The sequence below is a fragment of the Chenopodium quinoa genome, unplaced genomic scaffold (assembly GCF_001683475.1).
Source record: "Chenopodium quinoa cultivar QQ74 unplaced genomic scaffold, ASM168347v1, whole genome shotgun sequence".
NCBI lineage: Eukaryota > Viridiplantae > Streptophyta > Magnoliopsida > Caryophyllales > Amaranthaceae > Chenopodium > Chenopodium quinoa.
In genome coordinates this window covers 1,756,007-1,772,155 of record NW_018743669.1, presented here as the reverse complement: position 1 = coordinate 1,772,155, position 16,149 = coordinate 1,756,007, and the positions used below count along the sequence as shown (strand labels likewise).

Below are 16,149 nucleotides of genomic sequence, written 5' to 3'. Positions count from 1 at the left end.
AAAAATTAAGCCAAAAGGGGCTGCCCTAGTCAAAATAAACTTCATAAATAAATAAGATAATTTTTTTTTTAAAAAAAAAAAACATTCCACCATTGACTTAATGAGAGGAGTGGCGACAGTAGTTTAGAGGTAGGTTTTGTAAGAGCACTTAGACCCATATCCAACCCAAATCCATAGGGTATAAAATTTTAGGACTCGAAACCTAAAATATGAGTCAGGTTTAATCAGACATGGATCGGGTCTTGTTAGGTATTAAAAAACTAGAGTACTACTTAATAGGAAAGCAAGTTAAGCCATTAAAGGCCTGTTCTCTTACGTTGAAATTCAGTTCAGCTCAGCTCAGTTGAATTTAGTTCAGTTCAGCTCCTAATTTCCTTCTCTTATAAAATATTCATTTCAGTTCAATTCATTTCAGTTCAGTTCAGCCGAGTTCAGTTCAGTTCAGTTCAGTTCAGCTGAGTTCAGTCAACAAGAACAGGCCCTAAGATATAATTATAGTTAAGAAATTATAATAATTTATAAATCAACTTTTTTTTTGGAAACAATCTAAAGATCAAATCACAAGTACTCCATGTATAACAAAATTAGAGCATTACTTGGCACACAAACAAGAAATTTTGGCACTCAAATAATGAAACAAGTGATTTGATAATCAACTATTAAATCTGCTTTTATAATTAGAGGCCACTTTCTGGTCAAAATAATAATCATCTCTATTAATCTTTTTATTGATAAATTGTAATACGATTGTTGTCATCTACACCCTCCATTCCTATTTTTTTTTTTTCTCATTTTTGATTGTACGTATTTGTCAATGTATGTTTCATTTTGTCATGAGGGAGCCCCATTGTTCTTTTTTTGGTAAACGTATGTTTATCTAGGGGATATAACCCGTTACTTCAATGTTGTTAGTATATTTACATACAATTGTGGTTTATCACGAAGATCAACTTGTATTTTCCCTGACTAATCTACTAGTGGCGTCAACTAAGAGAGAGCAACCTACCAATCATCATTCAACAATGTTGGAGGTTGTGGATGAGCAGGAAACGGCAGAGATAAACATAAAACATCAAATGTAAGATAAGACAATAAAACAGTATACCAATAAAAAAACGGAGAACAAAAAAAAAAAAAAAAAAAAAATCATTACTTGCTGCCTTTTAACCAGTTCATCAAGTTTGTTCTCCACAACGACCATCTTTAAATCCAGTTAGTGACAAATAACGAGTGTAGCTAGCCAGCCCTATTCAGTTGAATAAACTCAGGGTTGTCGCGTTTGCGGTTGTAAAGATCAAACACATGACCTAATCCATTAGTGGCCTTAATAGTGCAATAGATTTCACAACAATCACAATCACCCAAAAACATACCAGGGATTGCTGGTATTTAGTTATTTACGCTGACAGAGTACACCTTGAGTAGGGGTGTCACTGGTATTTACCAGTTTTGTTATCTAGGTCCATATGTGTTATTGAATATTAAGCCAAAAAGTAGTTTGACATGAATTACAAGGTATTAATCAAAGTATCAAACAATCAAATTTCATAATCCAATTGACACATTTGGAACCAAATATGGCATAATCTATGTTACTTGGACTCTAGTACCCATGTCTGACACAAGTACGTGTCCAAGCGTTCGACTCGGCTATTTTGTGAAAAAATATCATGATTTTGAACTAAAAGTGAAGTGTCCGGGTGTCATACCCATGTCCGTGTGTCAAGAGTCCGACACGGGTACGTGAGATGAAATGAAGAGTCCGAGTAACATAGGGCATAATTATCAAAGTAGGCTAGAAAAACCATGTTAATAATTGTCTCGCTTAAGAATATACAAAGTAAAATAGCAATTTTCTACCAATGATCGATCGGATGACAATTAACAAGTTATTAGTAGTACCTTTAAAAAAAAAAAAAAAAGAACGTTAGTATTACTCTTGGATTGCAATTTATATTTTTTTTTTAATTGTTGTAATTAATTGACAAATTTTCATTTTTTTTTAAAAAAAAGAGAAAAATTTGAAGCTTGTACGTGTACCAGTGTACGTCTACAAAATTTCATGCCTCCTTTAATTTGACTTAAGACCTAAATTTTCTCCAATAGTCCAATTTCCGCAACAAAAAAAAAATAAAAAATAAAAAAAAAGGGAAAATAAAAAAAAATTCTCAGTTTTCCCTCCAATACCAAAACACAGCGCATCTCAATTCCTCATTTCATTTGTTTCCCCAAATTCTTCCGATTCTCCCCTTCTTCAATTCATCTAGAACCCTAATTTTCTCTTATAATTATACCCTAATTTGCTCAATTTCTTCTTCCTTTCACTACACTCTCTAATTACGATTTATTCTTCATTGATTTCTACATAATATACTTTACTCTGTGTGAAATTCCTCACTGTTTCTCCTAGCTTAAGCTTTCTCGCAATTTCACAATTTCCCCAAATTGCTGGAGTTAGGGTTTCAATAAATGCTGAGATTCTATTGCAATTCCAATTTTATTTGGGGATAATTTCCTTCTGCTTATTATGCTCAGGATAAGCAGAAGTTAACCCTCTTTTTTAGGGTTTTTCTCTCTCCTTTGAATTATTACTAGTCATTATTCTTTGTCGAATTTGTTTGGTACTTTACTTGGTGCTTTCTGAGTTGTTTGGATCGAAAATGTCAGATGATATGTTGATCCATTTCTCTTCAAACTCATCTAATCAGTCTGATCAATCCCTGCCCACTAAGATTGCTAAGCTTGAAGCTCGTTTAGTGGGCAAGGGATCGATTTCGGGTTCGGGACCCAGCTCAATGCCCTTACCTGCCCAAACTGTTTGGCCTTCTGCTGGTTCGTCGAAGTTCGATGCTGTTGATAATGTACCTGAGGCATCGACTTCTAGTGACTCCGATGAAGATGTAAGTGTATATTGTTGGCTGGTTATTTTGTTGATTATATCGGATTGAAATATTAAAGTTTTGTATATGAATATATGTTTCGAAGTTGAATTTATGCCAGTTTAATTTGATGCAATTGTGATTTACTCAAATACGAAATGTTCTTTGAGTTATGGTTAGGATAGGTACTTTAGGTAGTGCTGTCATGTAGAAACAGGAATAAGCAGGATTGATGATAGTTGCAATTCTTGCTAGTAGTAATCTGTAATTATATTGAATGAATATGAATATGAAAGTTTGAAAGTATGAGGAGTATTCTTTGTTGCTTAACCAATCAGAGAAAGAGTTTTAAAATAAAGAACTAAGGTTTGTATAAAATAACCATAGTACATACAATTGGGATGTATGTTGGTCAAAATGTTTTGTCGAAATGAGTTTTGTAGGGCATGCCAGTAGAAGAGTTACAAGTATCTGGAAATATATATGCGCCAAGTGCATTATTGAGGTGTTGTTGATGTTCAGAAACTTTCTGCTTATTCGAGAACTATTTAAGTAACCAACCAACCAATTGTCATATACTTCGAGGGTTCTTTGTAAATTTGATGGATGTTAGCTTGTTTAGTGGGAAAACAATAGGATTATTCCTATAACGTTATGAATTCGTGTGATCATATTGTGCTATTCAAGTACTCAACCAATTCCCTTATGTTTGGTCTTGATCCTGAACTTTCTTCTGGAAGTTACCTTGGCAACATCTTACTAACTACTCCGAAACTTCCTTTAATAAAAATTACTTGTAGTTCCTATATATCTAAAATTTTGACCCTTGATATTTGCTCCCAGGAATTTTTGGTAAAAGTGAACAGATGTAAGAAAATCGTATATAAAGTATAAGAGATTTGAGTAAAAAGGTAGGTGAATATAATCAAAGAAAGAGTCAGTAAGTGGAAATGTGTAAATTTTGAGAGGTAAGATAATATGCAGTTGCCAAATTGGAATACAATAAAAGTGGTTCATACTCTAATGCAACACCCCGATATAGAAAATGAGTTAAACAAACGGTAGGAAAGCTTTCCCATGGTATTGGTAGATGTAAGCTTTCTTACTGCAATCTTTAATTTATCTAATGTTTTATGTTGGATACTTTTATATAAAAAAAGATGGAAATAGAAGGCTGTTTTGTGTTTTAAGAGAATAATGTAAAAACGATGGAAATAGAAGGCTGTTTTGTGTTCTTAATCTTGAAAAAGATGGATAGAGCACCTCTATGATAATTTTAATTGTGAGGATAATATGATGCTAAACTAGGTCAAAGACGTGATCTACAAGTCTACAATAGTTTTTTGTATCCAAAGTTATTACCTGTTTCCTTTTTTTTTTTTGAGGGGGGGGGGGTGGTGGTGATTGTAGGAATGGGACTGCGTAGGGGTTGTTTGAGTTATGATACTTGTTGGCATGTTGCATGAATCTTGAACGCTTAACTTACTTATTTTTCATCAAACGATGCCTTATTGCCTTACATATTTAAATTATGCTCTTCTCATGGAGGATATTCTTGCCTTCTTATGTTACAGAGTGGTGGAGAATTTCTCATACAGGCAAACATTCGGAAGCGCCAAAAACTTCAGGAGGACAATAAATCTATTTTGGATCATGCCGAGGTAGTTCTTTTCCTACACTGTACTTAGATTTGATTAAGAAGTCTTGTATAAAAGATTAAAAAAAAAAATGATTTGATAAAGAGGAGACCTGTAATACGTATAGTTTTTGTTTTTTATATGTGGGCATTTCAAACTTGAAACAAACTAGGTTAATTAAGTAGACATGTAGATGAAAGATTGCTATTTATTTGTTAAAAATTTTGGGAACTTTTCCACCTTGATTTAAAAAGGGGTAGGGCCAAATCAGTCTGTGATAAAGCTTGGGGGCCCTGTATAGCTGGTTTGAAAACTAAATAAATTCTAAAAGTTTGCATCATAGAACATTTAAACTGCATGCAGCCCAAATCTTTAATTCCAAGTCTTGGTTGATGCCACTATAGGTTATACTCTGCCAAGTTATGATCTTCATTTCTCCTTGGCCATGAACTTTCAGGTTTTGCATCAAGTTTGGCTCTTGACTGTAGATAAGGTATATATGTTTAGGCCTTAGTGCTAGATTGACCTTTTCTTGAAACATGATAAATTTCTGTTTGTTACCAATCTGTAACCTAGGTTGATTAATTGCTTGTCATGGGATTACTAATTACTAATGTAATTTAATGCTTCTATATTGTGTTCTATTCACATACTCCAATTTAATCACATTTCATGATTTATATTTGTAGAATCTTGTTAGATTTGTTGCAATTCATACTTTACTAAAATCTTATTTTTACAAATGCATAACTAGAAATGTTAACAATTAAAGTATTATATTGGCAAATGTGAAAAGTGAAAATGTTGCAACTAAAACAAAACAAAGGAAGTATTTTAGTGTAACCAGATCTTTGATGAATGTGTAAGGTTGACAGTAATGGAAAGCCAAAGGCTGTGGAAGATATGCCCCACAAATCTGGTGCTGATACTAACAAGAAAAAACAAGGTCGCGGTAGACCTCAAGGACCGACTGGCCGTGGCCGTGGTTCTAGATCAAATGATCATCCTAAAACCCAGACATCACCATCAGCTGTGTCATCTGCAAATGGCCAGATGGATAATTCAAATTATAAGGTTTGGCACATCTTCTACTTACAATCATCTTCTTCATACACATAGCTTCATTCTACTAATATCAGGTTTCACTAAGTAATCCAATGTTTGAACATTCTGCTAATGGTTTAATTAAGTATTTCAATGTTTGAACATTCTACTAATATCAGGTTTAATTAATTTATTCAATGTTTGAACCTTAGTGTTGGATTATATCACTTTTCACTACTAAATTTGAGTCAATTTGCAGGATATGAGAAGTCAAGAGTTTTTTGCAAATGGCAACCACCCTCAGTCCAAGGTATGTTTTTATGGTCACTTGTGTCTAGAAGACAACTAGTTATACTCTTCCAGCTTCCACTTCGTTGCACTCATTTCTTGCAAACAAAATTGGGGGGTGGGGAGTTAATGGAGTAGGAATTAGGTAAACAGAGACATCATAGCCTATAGGAGACTAAATGAAGAAAGAAACATGTGACTATTAGAGCTGCATATTTCCATGGGCAACCCTTATGGAGAAGATAATATTTCTTGTGGCCTTGTGGCGTTGTGGGTATGATGTTTACATTGAAGTATCTCATTTGTATTCTTTGTTCTTTAAATATAGGATGATCTAGCTTGCTTGCAAAGTAAGGTTGCCTCTTTGGAAGAGGAGCTGCGCAAATCACGCGAAGAGGTTTCTAATTACCAGAATCAATGCCATCAATTAGGAAAGGTGAATCATAGTGTTTATGGATGTTAGTTTAAAAAAAATTGCTTCTATGTGCGAGGAACTTATGCTTTATTTTCATTATTTATCAGGAGCTCAAAGAGCACAAAGACTGTGAAGAAATAATGAAGCCAAAGGTTTGTTCTTCCTACGCTTCATTCCTTGGTGCCTAAATTGTGCTTTCTTGCTGTTTGTTCTTGTGACATAGTTAAGACTTGAGAGTAACTAAAATATGTCGCTTTACTTGTTTGTATTATGAGCTTACTCATGCAGCGGACAAAAATCATATCAGATTTGCTTATATCTGTTTCAAAAGCTGAGAGAGAAGAAGCAAGGATGAAAGTGCGCCAAGATTCATTGAGACTCGGCAATGTCGGAGTGATAAGGTATGTAATTACCTTCAAGAGATTTTCTTATGTCATTTCCTCTCCTGTGTGCCAAGAAGAATAGTGATCAGTAGATGAGTGTGCACTTTTGATCAATTGTTGTTTAAGATGATTGTGTTCTTAAAGGGCAATTTGTTCAGTGTTGAATGTAGTTCTGGAGAATGAAAATTGAATCATGTTCATGAATTCTGGTGGGTAACTGGCTTGTTAAGTTGCCTAGGATACATGTAATCAGATCTCTATCACTGAGATGTTCTCTCGTCCATTAACATGTTGGGATCAGGGCAAATGATATTGTTATTAAAAGAATAGTGTCTGATTCCTCCTTTAGGTGTTTGATCTACTTAATAGATTTCCTTGAAAACTAGTCCTTCGCTCCTTCCATTCAATGTGTTGGAGTCCATAGCTGAGGTTTTATTAATTATGGTTCTGTAGAGCATTAAGTACATGCATTTGTTGACATGATCTCCTATTGAAAAGGTATAACCTGTCAAAGCCTTTATAATTTAGGCCTTTTAGGGATGGAACTATAGTGGGTATGCTTTGTTTTTTATGGCCTGCTGGCATTTATTATTTTTTTCACTGCTTGACTTGTATGTAATGATAAGGGACTCCAAATGCTCTATAAAGTTCAAGAATATTGATTGACCTTATGCAATAGTAAAATTTTGTAATTACTGATGTCTTCTGGTCCTAAGTCCTAACCTCTTCCCATAAAGTAAGAGGAGTGATATTTGCACCATTAAGATTGCTCGCAGTGGATGAATCCCTGGAAGAACTAGACTGTACAGTAAATTCCTGATGCATTATAGACTTTGTCTGGGATTTAATCACACTCATGCATTAGATTAAGGAAGAGATCGGCTCTGACAGTTTGTTATGGGAAAATGTACTTTGACTAAATTAATGGCAGTGCATAGACGTCTTGCTGGAATAGGATATGGAAAATTTTATCCATTGAATATCTTATACATGCTTGAACTTGTTCTATTCTTGTGTGGATGATGCTAGCGGCCTAGCTCTGTGTTGGTTATAGGGATGCTTGCATACAGCATCATAGAACACCAATCCGAGCGTTAATTCCAAAGATAGGGTTGGTTAACTGAACCAAGATATTATCTTCTATACTTGTCAATCATGATTCTCTCCTTCCATTCCTTTCTAGCCAATGTTGTATGCTTTTGCTAACCCAAGTTTTTCATTTCCTTCTTAACTCCCTCCTTCCAAGTTACCTTTGGTCTTCCTCTGCCGCTTTTGAAATCCCCTTGATCCTAGCCCTCTACTTACTTTACTGGTGCGCCTTCTGATCTTCTGATTGTCTGCCCAAACTAACAATCGGTTTTCCTTTACTTATCCTCTATGTATGCTGCTCAACATTCCTCCTGTTATCTTCATTTCAAATTCTGTTTTTTGATGTGTTCCCACCAGGGGTGAGCAGAATCAAGCACCATGAATTGGTCAAAACCGGTTTTTGGGAATCGGAACCGGTTCGGGTAAACTGGTACCCAGTTCAATTTCATTGATAAAGTTATTAAATAAACACCTGCTCCACCACCGATTTTCATCACACCACCTCTCTCACCCTCCCACTGAAAACCTGTCATATCATCCTCTTTCCACACTCCCTTCTAAACGACACAAAGCACACCACCACCATGGATGAATACTAAAAAAGAATACCCTTAATTCTCCAAAGTTCAAATCAGCTCAAGATTAGCACTCTTATAGGGTAGTAGATCTGCAAATAATTAACTTATTTCCCTACCTTATAAAAAATACAAGATTACTCTTATGAATAGTGTAATGCCAATTATACCGTTTAAAATGTGTATTTACATATATACCCTCATTAATATGTACAAGTTTTTTAATGAATAGTGTTTGGACAATTATACCCTCTAAAATATTTAATTATGTACTTATTTGCTCTCATGCATTAATTTTAGTTGTCTTGGACATTCATACCCATAAACATAGTTGTTTACATATTTTTTGTCATTAATTCTGCCAACAACTAAATTTGTGATTAGACCAAGCCAAAAAAGCTTCTAGATAAGACTAGCTATGTGCGCGCATCGCGCGTGTTAGCTCCCTTAGTTTAAAAGAAATGATAAACTAAATAAAACATTATGGCTTATCAAGAAGAAAGGTAGCCGAAGAGACTTCCCATACTGACCTTCCAGTTAGTTCCACTTCTGGAGCGAAGCTGAGCACTCGGGGCATAAGGGCCACGTGGTGATTATTAACATGCGCTTTTCAATCCCATATCTTCTCACCTCCGGTCACATGAGCTTTCGAGAGCCCGGTCTGGATCTAAACGAAAAAGGTAAAAACTAAAATACAAATCTCCATACAAATAAATGAGTAAAGACGAAAATGCAAAGAAAAAAAATAGTAAGCTGTAAGCCTATATTGAAAATGAGATGCTTATATCTGACTTGTGAGTTGGTATTCAAGTAAAAATGAATGAATTGTGAGGTTGTTTACGGGTGTGTATTATTGTAGGCGGGGTAGGTTTAATTATAGTTTGATGTGGGCTGTGTGTAGATGCAACTTTAATATATTATTTCTAGTTTTTCACATTAGTACCGGTACCTAGCGGAGTAGAGGGTACCGGATCCAAAATTCCAAGATTTGGAACTGGTGCTAGATAAAACCGAGTCCCAAGTTTTGGATTTTGAAGGATTTGGAACTGGTTCTCACGGGTCCAATTCCGGGTCTGGACTCTGGACCCGCCGGTTCCTGATTGGTTTTGGGTCGGATATCAGGTGCCTTATTATTATGCTCATCCCTCGTTCCCACACTTCCATTCCAACATATGTGCCTCTGCTATTTCCATCTTTTTTAATATGATCCTTCTAAAATTTATGACCCATATAACAAAGCTGGCTGATAAAACTTTCCCTTTAACTTCAAAGGCAGTATACAGTGTCCTCAACTATTAGTAATTTTGTTCGTTCTTTATCTTTACAGGGCAGGAACTGTAATATCTGAGACATGGGAGGATGGGCAGGCACTAAAGGACATCACTTCTCACCTTGTAAGTGCTGTGAAAGTTCTTCCATTGGCAACCTTTATTTCGCCGCGCCTCATTTTGGCTGGAATATTGTTTGCTCCATTTTTTTTTTTCACAATATACTAATGCTGAATTTCTTTTAGAAACAATTGTTGGAGGCAAAGGAAACAGTTGAGAGGCAACGGAAATTATTGAGAAAACGGCAATCTGGTATAGATTTATTTTATTCGAGTAATGATTTTTTAGTCCTTTATCCCGCTCAATAATGGGTTCCATAATGATAGTCTAAGAGTAATAAAGCTTTTGTATATATGTCAAAACAATATGATATGCAATCTCTTTTTCTTTTTGTTTAGTAAATGGCAATTTGGATTGGTCCAAAGTGGAATTTTATGTATAGGAAAATAATATATACAGCCCTTAAGGATGCAATTAAGAAGTCAGAAGTAACATATATTTAGGTTAAATCACATATTATTTACTTCTAGCAAAACTGGAAGTTAGATGCTTATATACAGGCCAAGTGGTTATACAGCCTCGAGGGCTGCATACGTAATTACCCTTCTTTATAAAATTTTATCTAAAAATGGCACGTGTGACAATTAGGTCTAGGTGTCCGTGGAAGAAATATTTACTGCAATAAATAGCTGGGCCAGTAACTTTTTATACTTAAAAATCTGCAATTAATTGATATCAGAACTCAATTGGATGACCTATTGTCACTCAGTTAGATGTACTAGTTAATCAATAATGTGACTTTAGTCGCTTGATGTCAACTTCTGTCACTCAAGCAAGACTTCAGTTGGTCTATCAGATGAATTGATCTGCCTGATAGGCCTGTTGTCCTAGACTTAACATTAGTTGACTTTTTGTAACTTCACGTGAAATTAAATGGGAGGCTTTTATCGGTTTGAAGTGCTTTTTAAAAAAATAAAATAAAAAAGAATTGCTGCTTCCGCTGACAACTCTTCCTGTCTTCCAGTTACTCATTTTGAGAATTTGTTGCTATAATGTTCATCAGCAGGCTTTTGTATAAATAGTTAATTCTTGTTATTTCATTGTTAACCATGGTTGAATTATATGGTGTACTTACCACTTAGGCATTAATGTCAAATTTCCACGTGGTCAAGCCCCTGGGTCTATCTTAGCTTTATTTTTCCCTTCCCACATTCCTGCTCTGACAGTATTCCTACACATCGAAATTTGTGAATGTAAAGTTTAATGATGAAACAAAATTTATAACTGTCACGTTTTTTTTTTTTTTTTTTTAATTGCTTATCAGTCTTTTGGGTGTCTAATGTTTCGTACAGATAAGAGTGACGGAGGTGACTTGGAGTCGGGTACCCAAGAGGAAGACTATTTTATTCAGGATGAAATCTATAAATCTCGTCTAGCAAGTATCAAGAGGGTACTTCTCCTACATTTTAATCTTTAAAGTTTCTGGATTTTACAGTTGCAGCTTACTCTATGTTTGTCTGAAGGAGGAAGAAGTGGTATTGCGGGAGAGGGACCGTTATGAGTTGGATAAGGGTAGGCTTATACGTGAGATGAAGCGCATAAGAGATGAGGATGGTTCTCGTTTCAACAATTTTCCGATCCTAAATCGTCGATATGCCCTTTTGAATCTCTTAGGCAAAGGGGGATTCAGTGAGGTTTACAAGGTTTGTATCTTGATAATAACAGAAGTACAGAATTGTCACCTGCATTGCATTTCATGATAGTCTTCTAAGGGAAAAATACGGAAATTTCTTTCTTTTGTTTTTCATTCTTTGCCTCTATGGGCAATGTGAGCATATAACTTTTTGCAGTGATTTGAAGTAAGAAATTTCTGGCAGGCTTTTGATTTGGTAGATCATCGGTACGTGGCTTGTAAGCTTCATGGTCTGAATGCCCAATGGAGTGAAGAAAAGAAGCAAAGCTACATCAGGCATGCTATTCGGGAGTACAACATTCACAAGACTTTGGTACATAATAACATTGTTCGTCTTTGGGATACCTTTGAGATTGATCAGAATACATTCTGCACTGTCTTGGAGTTTTGTTCTGGTAAACTAATGTGACTTCTGCTTTGAATTAGTACAAGTATTCTTTTCTTCAATTCAAGCTTTAAATCTTTATTTTCTTTTTAAAAATGACACACCTTTTTTCAGGCAAAGATCTAGATGCTATTCTTAAGATAACACCAGTATTACCAGAAAAGGAAGCAAGAATAATCATCGTGCAGATATTCCAAGGTCTTGTTTACTTGAACAAGAGAGCACAAAAGATCATTCATTATGATTTGAAGCCTGGCAATGTTCTTTTTGATGAGCTTGGAGTTTCCAAATTGACAGACTTTGGTCTGAGTAAAATAGTTGAAAATGATGTTGGATCGCAGGGCATGGAGCTTACTTCCCAAGGAGCGGGTACCTATTGGTGAGCCATGTTGGATATAATACATTTTTTCTAAAATATCATGGATGTGGGTTCTCTATAATAAGATTGAACAATAATACAACTGACGTAATGAAATGTGGGTTCTAAGTGCTTTTCTCTTCTCGTGTTTATGGAGTTATGACAATCTTCTTCTTTGCTATGTTTAAGCTTTCAAATTGATTGTATGTGAGTTTGCTACATAGGTTAACAGTAGTTTATACTGATCTAGCATCTATGAATTGCAATTGCATTATTTTAACTACAAAATTATGCGTGTGGTTTGATTTTTTGGTTGTAATGTAGGTTTGTTTAGCTCTTATAAAAAGTAATTTATGCCTTTCGTTATGAAATCTTTGTCAAAAAAAAAAAAAAAAAAAAATAAAAAAAATAAAAAAATAAAAAAATCCCCTACAAAAATGATCTGTAACTGTAATAATTTTCAACATTAATGATTTTTTAAATTGGCTTTTGTATAGTTGTGAACTCTTCTTGATCTTAAATAAATTACAAAAATCAAGTTATTAAATGTTTTATGTTTACTAAACTTGAACTTATTGAGGCTCTTCAAATGGTATTTAACTTGTGCATGATATTCCCATTCCCTGGTATGTGAGTGTCTACATTGTTGCTAGAATTTGGTCAGTCCAATGGTCTCATGGTCTGAAAGCAGTGATACCCATGAGTAGCATATATACATGCAACTAGGGAATCGGTGCTGATCTCTAAATGCAGAGGGTAGTATTTCATTTTTTAATTTTTAATTAAGGTAACTTTCATTTGTCAGGAAGCAAAATTTTTATACTTTTATTTTATTTTATTTTATTTATTATTTGCTCAGGTATCTGCCGCCTGAGTGCTTTGAGCTTAACAAGATACCACTCATATCCTCAAAGGTATGCCTGTCTTTGATGTGTTCAATTGTAGATTTAAGCTATATAATCTCTTTAGTCAAATCCATATGGTATCATGGACTATTGGACTTTTGCGGCTTGCTTTTTAACTGCTGCTCATTGGGTGCAAATTATGGGTGTTACTATGGTCGTCTGCACTAAATACTCAATTGTCCTTTTTTTTTTTTTTTTTGGGAAAATGTTCATCTGGCCATTTTCTGACTCCAATGCTTTGAAACAGGTAGATGTTTGGTCAGCCGGTGTTCTGTTTTACCAAATGCTTTTTGGAAGACGTCCTTTTGGCCATGATCAAAGTCAGGAACGAATTTTACGGGAGGATACCATTATTAAAGCAAATAAGGTGGACTTCCCTACTAGACCTAGTGTCTCGAGCGAGGCAAAAGTAAGGCCACATCTTTTTCAAGCAATGATCCCATTGGATTTGAAATGTTGTGTGTGTAACAACCTGCCATTCCATGTCTGTCATAGATCTTTTTATTTCTGTCTTATTCTCAAGCAGTCAAGTCTATTTCTGACATTCCAAGTTACCAGTAAAATGTTTACGTTAGTGTGGGCTGTTATTTTCCCTTCCCTTCTGTGGGTGGGTCATTAGGCAAAGTTGTGATATAACAGTCTAACTACATATTGTGAGACTGGAGTGACTTTTTCTATTTTTGGAGTGGTTTCTTACTTATAGAAGGGTAACTTTTAGTGGCTTTGATTAATCTTAGCGTGAGATAATTTCATCCTACTTTCTTTAGTTATTAGGGGTGTTATTTACTGATCTGTGAAAATATTTCTGTTTTGAACAATGAGCATAACCGCTGTCTCTTTCTCTTGATCTGTAGGAATTGATACGTCGTTGTTTAACCTACAATCAAGCTGAGAGGCCCGATGTATTGAGTATTGCTCTGGATCCGTATTTAACATATGCAAAGAAGTAATTGTTATAACCAAGAAAGTTGTGGAGGATGTGGCCAAAAGAGAGTTTTTCTGTCGAATACTATATTTCAGACATCTAAACGGCTGAAGGCTTTTTTGTATAGATTGTGCATAGAAGTTGAGAATGCGCAAGCCTTCATTATTTAGCATATTTTTTGGTACTTCAAAAGAAGTTTAGTAATAGTTACCTAAAGTGAAACTTATATTGATATTTGTAAATGTGGAACAGTGGAAGTCTGTTTATTTCTAATGATGTTGGTGGCTTTATGTTTGTCTATAGCAAGTTTGGGGAGCTCCCATTTATCTTGATGATAAACATGGGGCATTTATCTAGTGGCATTACAGTAAATATATCGAGTTGGAAAGTGTGCTAAAGTGTTAATTTTTTTTTATAAGCTTTAAAATTAAATGGACTGCGTTAACTCCATCTTCCTCCCCCAATTCACACCGGTCTGCCATTGAAGGATTCAAAGCTTTCCTTCACCTCCCACCTTCTTCTTCATCCTCGATCACTCACCCTACACCTAAATGCCAACCACCATTTCCAACGGCTTTGTTGCCGAACCAAATGAAAACCTTGAGGAAAAATGGAGAAATAAGGGCAAGGTCAATTCCAAAGGATAGGGGTGACATTTTCCTAAGGTTCCCCCTAAGCTTAAATTTCTATAATTGAATTTCATGAAATTCCTAGTGAAGCTATCGAAGTAAATTTCCGCCATTAACGGTTTTCCTCAAGCTTAATAGTGTTAATTATTAAAATTACAAACGTATCCATACTTCTCTATGCGAATGGACAATTATACTCTTAGATAAAGGCTACAAATTTATCATGAAAACAAATTTGTATTTTCTTGATATATAAGATATACTACCTCTATTATTTGAAGCTTTAATTTTTATTGGCACTATATAATTTTAGTGAACTTCTGTGCTATTTCATGTTTGTTAAGTGCTGCAATTAACTAGTATGGATCAATCCATACTACCTCGGTCGTGAATTGCATGAAAAATGCATAAGACTTTGCTTTAATCGGAAAGAAATGATTAGAGTATAGCTACATGCCTACATCCATTCACATTCTCTCTGTTTCAATATAGTTTGATTTGTTATTTTGTTTAAGTTAGAACCTATTATTTTCATATAAATTTTCTCAGATACAATATATTTAATTATTTCTCTTTAGTTTAGTTGGTATTTTGTTTAAATATATTGTAAACTTTTTTACTCTTTTCTAATTATTTTCTACAAATTATAACACTCTTTGTGAACTACACCCCAAACATGTTTAGATTTGGATAAAATACACATTTCGTGCACATAAAATGGTTTTTCTAAACATCTTATAAATAAAAGAATATTCCATTGTTGTTTATCTAATAAACTAAAACACGTTTACACGATTACATGTGAAATTCGAGATTTAATTTATATTCTTATGCAACCCGATCATTGCATACATTAATTTACTGAGTTCAGAACTAATGTTTGACCCAGTCAAGTCTTCCGGAACACGTCTATAAGATCCATCAAATTATCGTTCAAGTAATAATGCGCCTTCAATATTTTAGCCCATTTAATTTCCTGCCAAATATTTTTTGAGTTGATTGCATATAGATAATTATCTACCTTGGACGTCAATAACAAAATATCCAATTCATAACTCTCAAAGTTTCCAAACATGTAAATAATATACAAGGGTATATTTTCTACCATCGTGATCAGAATAGTTTATTATATTCCGACGAAACAAAACGAAGGACAACCACCTGATAATAAGTAAATCAATCAACATGAAAAAAATTATATTTAAATTATTTATGTATTAACAAATTATGTAGAAATATACAATTGACTCATTATCATACAAGTTTAATTTATGGAAAATTTGAAAAATAATACCAACTATTTCACATTTTAGACAATACCATATAAAGTTTTTTATATTGTGTATTATTATTAGTTTTATCAAAAATTAAAAAAAAATAATGCGTAAACAATCAATAAATTAATAATAAAACATTTTGGTGTTGTGTTTTCCCTCTAAATTTATATTCCATTTTAATGAAAATCGTAAATATTTTGTTTATATATAGTGTTCTTAATTTTTCCATACACATTTTAAATATTATTCTAACTCTTTTTATTTTTCTTTTAAACAAATAATTATTAGATTTTTTTAAAAAAAAAATTGATTATAAATGATTTTAACATAGTGTCACTT

At 34.1% G+C, this 16,149-nt stretch overlaps 1 protein-coding gene across 1 annotated transcript; it reads left to right on the top strand.

Moving 5' to 3' along the window:
- The first annotated feature begins 1,793 nt into the window (after positions 1-1,793).
- On the top strand, positions 1,794-14,302 carry LOC110683532 (serine/threonine-protein kinase TOUSLED-like). The gene is made up of 16 exons (XM_021859924.1): positions 1,794-2,900; positions 4,454-4,540; positions 5,384-5,590; positions 5,820-5,870; positions 6,177-6,284; positions 6,371-6,415; positions 6,552-6,664; positions 9,638-9,704; positions 9,824-9,890; positions 10,991-11,088; positions 11,162-11,341; positions 11,516-11,726; positions 11,831-12,095; positions 12,934-12,988; positions 13,227-13,388; positions 13,834-14,302. The coding sequence occupies exons 1-16, from the start codon at positions 2,661-2,663 to the stop codon at positions 13,927-13,929; spliced, it is 2,052 nt and encodes a 683-aa protein (XP_021715616.1). The 5' UTR covers positions 1,794-2,660; the 3' UTR covers positions 13,930-14,302.
- Positions 14,303-16,149: the final 1,847 nt, after the last annotated feature.

Coding starts and splice junctions, on each gene's coding strand:
- LOC110683532 (XM_021859924.1), top strand. CDS start 2,661: ATGTCAGATGATATGTTGATCCATTTCTCTTCAAACTCATCTAATCAG. Junction 12,989..13,226: donor TACCACTCATATCCTCAAAG/GTATGCCTGTCT, acceptor GCTTTGAAACAG/GTAGATGTTTGGTCAGCCGG. Junction 13,389..13,833: donor GTGTCTCGAGCGAGGCAAAA/GTAAGGCCACAT, acceptor CTTGATCTGTAG/GAATTGATACGTCGTTGTTT.